At 50.4% G+C, this 8,531-nt stretch overlaps 1 protein-coding gene across 1 annotated transcript; it reads left to right on the forward strand.

Moving 5' to 3' along the window:
- Positions 1-820: 820 nt before the first annotated feature.
- Positions 821-2,095, forward strand: LOC144173233 (chitinase-3-like protein 1). The gene has a single exon (XM_077701729.1). The coding sequence runs from the start codon at positions 836-838 to the stop codon at positions 2,093-2,095; it is 1,260 nt and encodes a 419-aa protein (XP_077557855.1). The 5' UTR covers positions 821-835.
- The last annotated feature ends 6,436 nt before the right edge of the window (positions 2,096-8,531 follow it).

Consider the following 8,531-nt stretch of genomic DNA (forward strand, 5'->3'; position numbering starts at 1 on the left):
GCCTGTACAGTACGTGCCACCTGCGAAGTAGTGTGGGATGCTGGTGCGGAAAGCACCACAGCAGGCGATATTGCGCGAGAGTACAGGAAGACACTAGGTAACTGTGACGTGTCTGTAAAGCGACGATTATTGTGCTGGGGGGGATTTGCCAGAAGGAAAGTTAGGCCTTGTCAGTGGTGTCTTTCCCAGCCATGTCCGTTACGTAGTACGTAGTTTGTACTGACTTAAGAGTGAGCTGGCTTCTTCCTGGGTCATCTTTAGAGCATAGTGCAACCTATCGCCGCGTTTTTAACTGTGGTTAAACACTGTCGGTTCTGTACTGTTGAGGAGACAGACCGACGCGTCAGCGTCATAGAGTAACGTTGCAAAAGCGACGTTGGCTGATGTAATATATTAAATATAAATATTTCGAATCAAAAATGTTGTGCGGCTCATTGAAGCACCTTTCATTTGTTTTAAGTGTGACGAAACGTATGGAGCCATTTGCAGATGACAGGCAAAGCTTCCCCGTGAAAGAGGAAACTGACTGAAATCCCGCCCCTTGAGCTCACGAGCAACGGTCCTTGGCCATTCGAAGAAAGCACTCTTGCGTGACAGGGCTAATCAGAACTCCGTCACCGCAGCAGCTGAGACACAGAGCTCTGTGTTCGCCGCAGACTTCGGTGCAGCCTCGTTTCCTGCCAGTAGACCACGTCGAGCGTGCACCCAGCACTTAACGATGGGGGACTCCAGCCACGAAAGCTCTGTCAGCAGCCGCCGCACCTCGTCCCGCCGCCGAGCCGAGGAAGACGAGTCCACGTTGCGCTACAGGCTGCGCAACCAGAACCTCTGCCTGATGGTGTTCCTGGTCGTCGGCGTGATCACGGTGGCCTGCGCGTGCACCGCCATCGTCGCCGCGGTCGTCGAGCACTTCTGGACGAGCATCAACGACGCCGAGGAGCCGCTGGGTACCGTCGTCGCTCGAGGTACCGTCGGGGGAGCCAAGTCCGCCGCGGTCGACATGCAGCGACAGTCCGGCGACGAAAGCGGCCGCGCCGTCTTCTGCTTCGTGAACCACAGCCTGGCCTCGGGCTCCCCGCACCGATTCTACGTGGACAACGCGTCGGCGATGCTGTGCGACGCGCTCGTCTTCGTCTCCGTCGGGCTCAACCCTTCGCAGAGCGGCCTTCGCTTCAAGCGACCCGCCGAAGACGCCGAGGCGCTGCAGAGCCTCGTTTCGCTGGCCGCTCCCGCCTGGGCTTGCGTGGGCGGCGAGCCTTCGGACTCTGCCGACTTCCGCAAGGTGGTGCACGACAAGCGCTCCCGCCTCGCCTTTATCCACAACGCGGCCGCCTGGAGCCGTCGTTTGGGGCTCGCCGGGTTGGTCCTGTATTGGAAGTACCCGACAATACAGCACCGCTCCAATTACAGCACCTTCGTGAACACCATGCGAGTCATGTTCGACAAGGAGGCGCTGCGGGTCAGCATCGTCGTGCCGTGGCAGTCGTCGAAGCGACGAGACGGTTACTACGTGCACACGGTCTACAGCCGGCTCGACTTCGTCGTGGTGGACACCCACCGGACGGTGGACCCCTCTTCATTCCCGGTCACCACGTGCCAGAGCCCGATGCGGGCCGTGTTCAGGGCGCGCCACCACGGCCAGATGGGGCTGTCCTCGGTCCTGGACGACCTTTCCATGGTCACCGAGCACCTGCTGAGCAAGACCATGCTGAGCGTGTCGTGCGCCAGCGTCACTTTTACGCTGAAGCGGCCATGGATCAAGAACGTCCGCGCCGGCATGACGGCCGTGGGCCCCGGGCGGCCGTTCGGCCACACCAACCGCTCGGGCCTGGCCAGCTACTACGAAGTGGCCAAAGCGCTGGCGCGCAACGCGTCGTGGCATCGCCAGACGCACAGGTTCTCACGCTGTACCGTAGTCCATTTTGGGGACCAGTGGATCGGCTTCGAGGACCGCGTCAGTCTGCACTTAAAGCGGTCCTTGGTGCGCAAGACATCCGGCATCGCGGTGTGGGACTTGCCCATGGACGACTTTAACGGAGACTTCGGCCCCTCGTGGCCGCTTCTTCGCGAGGCCCAAGACTTGGTACACGGTTGATGCACCGGTTTTGCGGGCGTCTCGCGCGAATGCTAATAAGAGCAGGCGTCGTAGGCTTATTTTGCGGTGTTGACGGGCATTTTTTTTTTCTTGGCGTACATTCAAAAATGTATTTGCCCTCCCGTACGTGGGCAACTGCATTAAATCTTTTTCAATAGATTTTATTTGTTTCCGGCACGCCGGGCATTCGGGCTTTGCAAGGTGCATGCCACAGGTTTGTCGAAATCGTTCAATAGCGCTTCGATGTCATTAGCACAGAATTTCCATCATTCGTACCTGAACCTTTTCCTGCGCGCTTAGCTTAGCGTGAGTTCACACTTTGCAATTCCGATTTTCGGGAGCCACGGCCTTTTGTAGAGCAAACGTCCCATGAACTGGAACGACAGGATGCGCGCATCTTGCCGCACAATTACAGGATGCATTGTCTGTTTTGAATATAAAATGCTTTTTTTCATCCCAGTGCATAGCAAGAACAGACGAATTAATTAAAAACTCACTTCTGTTTTATTTGCCAACGCACTTCGTTTTATTCACGAATGAGTACAGCGATAATTAGTAACAAATACTAATGATTTTGTATTTCACCGTCGTGTAGTCCCGTGGATGGTTGTGAACGATGCCGCAGACCAATTGTGAAACGGCAAACGTTAAGGGGGTTTCTGTTGGATGGGGATCCAAGTAAGCAGTGTTGACCATTGAAGTCACACACGCTTTTAGCGAAAGTACCTCGTTTTTATGCAACCCTTTTTATGTTTTTGAATTGTTTTTATGTGCGTCCTGCATGCAGAAATTACTAAGATAACCAATTCTTTGTCCGTGCGTCAACCCCAGAGTTTGACAAAAAAGACCGAGGTAAGGGTATCACTGAACAATGAATGCTTTGCACAGACCCCTTGGGGTCACAAGCCGCTCTTTGAAAACCACTGATAGCAAATGATGTTTGTTCATCACACATATTACGTTAATCTTCATGCGATGTAGATTTATTAGCGGTATAACCCCTGATGTTAATATCAGCACTAGGGGAGTGGCAAGCAAAGTGGAAGTATTGGCGGTCGCCCACCTTTGCCTTCGTGTGAGAATGCTGTCTTGTGTATAACTGACTTTGGGGTTTCCAACGAGAGCTGCTATGGCTTTATTGTAAATTGTTACTGTCTATTCCGGCGCACGTTAAACAACCACATGTGGTCAAAATTAATCCGGAGCCATCCACTACGGCGCGCCTCATCGCCCGCGTAGCGTCGGCGCGTTAAACCTAATATTTGTCAACGGTCGTGTTGCCGCACCATATAAACCTTTCACAAGCGCGTCATCACATATCTGGCAAAGATCAAAGTGCGTATAAACGCCTGAGTAACGACCGTTCAACGTGTTCTGCTTTCTAATGTCTTTTCCGACGCGCACGAAGGTGCGACTGTTTTACGGATCTGCTTTATGGCCTTTTGTTCCGAAGCTGTCTCGTCGCCGACGTTAGGTGAAGGCCATCTCTCTGTTTGTGCGCGGCCGGTGTTGCGCCATTTCGGCGCCCCTTTCGTAGATAAACTCGGCCTGAAATTCAAGCACGCATAAAGCTTCGATAACTCAATGAAAAAAGGGGGACGGGCGTCGGATAGAGAAATCGCGGTGATTAACAACTCGCATATAAAAGACGAACTTCGAAAACCTGTAAGTAGACTGGCCAGCGTGGTTCATTCTTGCCAGCGCGAAAGACAAAATGAGCGGTGCTGTTCGATGGATGGCTTCTCAGTTTGAAACTTTCGTGTGACGTGTTCCCCCTCTTTACTGGAAAAAAGAAAACAAGAATACAGCAGCAGTGGAGTCAGAAAAATTAAACCATCTTCCCGAGGGGAACCCTGAGGTGATGCGAAGCATCGCAGAGTTCCAATCCAATCCAATCCAATCCAATCCAATCCAATCCAATCCAAGCCAAGCCAAGCCAATCGAATCCAATCCAATGCCCCTCGCGAGAGAGTGTTCGCTATCGGAGAGGAGAGGGGGTGAGCGGCGGAGAGCGCAGCTGGCGCGGCGAGGAGAGTGGGGGAGGGGCGGACGCCGACAACGCCGACAACAACGCCGGATGGATGCAGGGACAACGCGAGTAAATGAGATGCGTCGCATCTAAAAATGGTGCGTCGAATCTTCCGCGGCCCTGCAATATGCGCTGCAGCCATTTCGGGAGCTGCTGTTCATCACCGCGAATAACCGCAGATAACTTGAGGAGCCGAAAACCCGCCACAACTACACAGTTGGGTCCCAGATAACCAGGGTGGACAGTTCCGCTTATTATCAGCGGATTCTTTTTTCACCGAGCCGCTTGTAAATTTTGTCAGCCGCCTGTCGCTTTTTTTGGGGGGGGGGCTTATTTGCGTTTATCACGAAAATACTGCTGTTTTAGATGCGAAGCATCTCTTGCTCGGGGGGATGTCCCGCGTCCGTGCCCCGTCCGCAGCGCCTCTGATCATGATTGTGGCAGGATGCCCCTAGGGATTGGCCAACCAAAGAATCCATCACGAGATAGCTTCGCGTTCAACCACCGTCGTCATCTTCCCGTAGGGGAACCGCTGAAGAAGAAGAAGTAGAAGAAGACAAAGCTGCGAAGAGGAGGGCGTGTACGTTGCTCTCAGCCGGTGCACCAACGTCAACAACCTTTACCTCACCAACGCTGACGGAGACTACCGATTCTACCACAGAGACGACAACATCGACAAGAACATGATGGACGAGTTTCGGCGCCTCGAGAACCACCGCCTACTCATCGTAACACAACAGTACTTACGTGCCTTTGCCACCGGTGTGGACCCGGACGCGGAATTCCCTCTGGCGCTACTAAACACCAGATCACTCAACATAACGGAAACACAATGGAACCACACGGAACCCTCATGATGCTTCGCATCCTCATCAGGGTTCCCCACGGGAAGATGGTGTAATTTTTAGTGATGGCCATGTCCACTAGCGCGTTCTTCGTCAAAAACTGAGAAACAAATTGTGGGTAGAAGTGTTAGATGTCAGGAATGCAATTTGTGGAGGCTCTTTCAGAAAAAAAAAATTCTGCAGAAATTCAAAGAATTGTCTACTAATGCGTAGCATTCTTATGCCACTTATCTTGAGTGTGAGTTCTTTACACCCAACTTTTTTTTTTAATTTTTCTAAATCCTGTCCGACCAATTATCTCCATTTACGCTATTATCATGATTACAGGCGCGAAATCTGCATTATCGTGGAAATGACATGCGTTATACGTTTTACCGTCTTCCGTAATTTTTAATATTTTCCCTAATTTTTAGTTTTCCAAAATTTCGTCCGACCAATTATCAAAACTTACGTTTTTATAACTATTACATTCGGAACTTTCCCGAAATCTGCATTATTGTGGAAATGCAGGGCGTTACGCGATTCGCCGGTTTCCGTAATTATTTTATGTTTTTCCTATTTTTTTAGTTTTTCAAAATTTCGTTCGACCAATTATCTCAATTTACGCTATTATAAAAATACCGGTAGAACTTCTTAGAAATCTGCATTATTGTGGAAATGCAGGGCGTTGCACGGTCCGCCATCTTCCGTAATTTTTTTCTATTTTTCTTATCTTTTAGTTTTGGAAACTTTCGTTCGACCAATTATCTCCATTTACGCTATTATAACGATTACAATGAGAAATTTCGCGAAACCGGCATAATTGTAGATATACAGGGCATTTGTGTCATTTTCCGTACTTTTTTATACTTATCTTATTTCTTTTGTGGGTCAAAAACTTTGTTCGACCAATTATCTCTATTTACGCTAATATAACGATTACAGGTGGAACTTCCGCAAAAAAGCAAAAAAATAATAAAAAATAGAGTTCGCTTTGTCTTCGTTTGCCATGCCCAGAAGCACCTCCGATATCGAGCGCACAGGAACTTCCTAACTCCCGTTACGAAAAGAGAACTCCATGCTGAGCGGCATCCTGCACGTACGTTATGGCCTAACTTCTCTTGCCGGGACTTTCAACCGACCGTAAGGACGTTGCGGCTTTTGAACTCAAAAAACATCTGTGGTTCAACCGGAGTGCAAGCTGAGAATTTTCCAGATAAGGAGGACACATGCGACGATGATTGTATGTAGTTGACGTGTGAAACAAAACATACGTTGGGGAATTAAGGTAAGTTATTCATGCACTGGCGTGATCAGCATTACCATTAAGGTGAACTGCGTGGAGATTACACCCATAGGAGTCTACGATAAAGATCGTATACGTGCTTTCGTGCATGTTTTTGAATATTTTCTCTCTGAAAAAAAAAATGCTACTTGTTTACGTCCACATTGCATTTGAGTGAATTTTTGTCAACTTGTTTCAGGAGCGTGAGCATTTATGCAACTCTTGCTCGTTTTGGGCTTCTTCACAAAAGCCATGCCGCTTTTTTTTAGGGTAGGGGGGGTGGGGGGTTGCTTCTTTTGGGAGGATTATTTGCTTGGTAGCTCGGCCGCATCAGGCCATCCTGCAGACCACCGACATTTTGTGCACCCATATACGACGTGGTTTTGTCACATCGGTACAGGGATATCGTGCACCATCGACAAGCCGTGCAACCTAAAACTCGCTCCTAGATTCAGCTACATTTAAAATAACTTTTTATTCACGCCACTATTTATGTATTGTATGTGAACAAATAAAGAAACGAAATGATATAAAAGGAAAATGATTTAACGCCATATCTGCAAAAAAGATAAGGTGAAACTTACAAAGATGCCATTTTTTCTACGGTAACCAGGTATGTTCATGTCTTTTACTAGATTAATTTCTTATCGAAACCAAACTAAGTGTAAGCCAGCAGGAGTGAATTTTTTTCAAAAAATGTACACAACGCCAGCTCAGTGAGAGCAAGAGTTTTTCCGGCGCATTCTAACCGCTGAACAAATGCGCATACAGATTGGCGCCTCGCCATCTGCCATTTCTTACGGCCTGCGTCCCCAAAGCCGGAACGCACGGAGGCGTCGTTGCTTTTGCCGCTCTTTTTGGGAGCTATGGAAAGCCGGCGCCTGCAACGCGGCTCCAAGGGAATCCACAGGCGGCTGGCCGAGTGGGTGTCACGCCCGCGTTTGTATGCGCATTCGTATAACCTGAATTTCAATTCGCCGTCCTTGTTTCCTGCTCACGTCGTGTTTGCCTGCTGCCGTGCTTCAGAGTCACCCCGCGATCGTGTCGCCTTCGACGAGCATCGAGGTGAGCGAGCGAACGGAAGTGTTTGGCCAACGCAGACATGCCACTGATCCGAATAACGCCACTCCCATCGCAAACAGCTTTCGCCTCTAGCGGAGTATACGGGCCCGAGCGAGTTAAACCCACTTAGCGAGCATGCCTGTTGCCTTACGCGCATTCCCCACAATGTCGTTCGTCTTGGCGGACGTATCGGTGCAGTCGGGCATCCCATTCAAACACGCTTCGCGGTTCACTTTGGCAGTGGTCATTGTCAGGCGGTGCTGTTCTCGACCCACTTTTGCTTTCTTGTAAACCGTCCTTCTCGCACTCTCTTAGACCAACTCAACGGTTGCTGAACGGGAGAGTGTAATGGCCAGGGACGGTGGTTCGTTCGTATACGAGGGTGAGATTAAGACCGTCCACCCTGCCGGGGTTGGAGTTGCACTAAGTTGCGACTGAACAGGTCGCCACATCGATACTAAGGCGTGTAAGCAGTATTAGCGAACTAGTTCTAATTCTGACTGCGCGTTGTCACTGTTCTGGAATTTATTGCCCACTGCTCAGCCTTACGGAGGCAAGTTGGCTTTCACTGTAACGTTGGTTATTGCACTTTTTTTCTGATGATTACTGAAAAGAAATGAGCTGTGCATTACTGTGCGCAGAGTGAGGTTCATTGAGGAGATGATCGCATGCGGTCGGATAACTCGTGCCTGTACCACTAACCCTTGGTCATGGCCCCGCTCATAATTGTTGTAAAATTTATTATGAATAGGACGGCACTAGGCCTGTTGCAGTGGGAGGGGGAAAAGGGAAGGGGGTTACGTGCGTCGCACTATGGAGGCTTCACACGCAAATGTCCACAGTGAGAGTAGAATTCTCTTGTGGTCGCGTGTTGGCCGGATCCAGTCTGCGTATGTAGATACGGATGACGGGCGATGTTTGTCACGTGCGTCCTTCAGTCCTTCACAGTCCCACACCAGGTGACGCATGTTGGCTGGCTGGGCGGCCAAGCACACACTACACTGGGGCGGCGAGAAAGGTGGCGGGTTCGGCTGCTTGGAGCACTTCTGCGCGTGGTTCCACCTTGCCACCACGTCCTCCGTGACGGCAAAGCCGCTTCGTGCTTTCACCACGAACACTTGGGCGCCCCGGGGAAGACCCTTAGGTAGGGGATCCTCAAGGGGTGGTACGTGGGTCAGGAGCTCTTTGGACCTTTGAAGCTTGTTCCTTCTTCGCTTCTCTTCAGGGCTATGACTC

Source organism: Haemaphysalis longicornis, unplaced genomic scaffold (assembly GCF_048455015.1).
Source record: "Haemaphysalis longicornis isolate Haplotype H1 unplaced genomic scaffold, Haemaphysalis longicornis Haplotype H1 scaffold_3, whole genome shotgun sequence".
Classification (NCBI taxonomy): Eukaryota; Metazoa; Arthropoda; class Arachnida; order Ixodida; family Ixodidae; genus Haemaphysalis; species Haemaphysalis longicornis.

Bases quoted from the DNA above. Each gene is read 5' to 3' on its own strand.
- LOC144173233 (XM_077701729.1), top strand. From the start codon at position 836: ATGGTGTTCCTGGTCGTCGGCGTGATCACGGTGGCCTGCGCGTGCACC.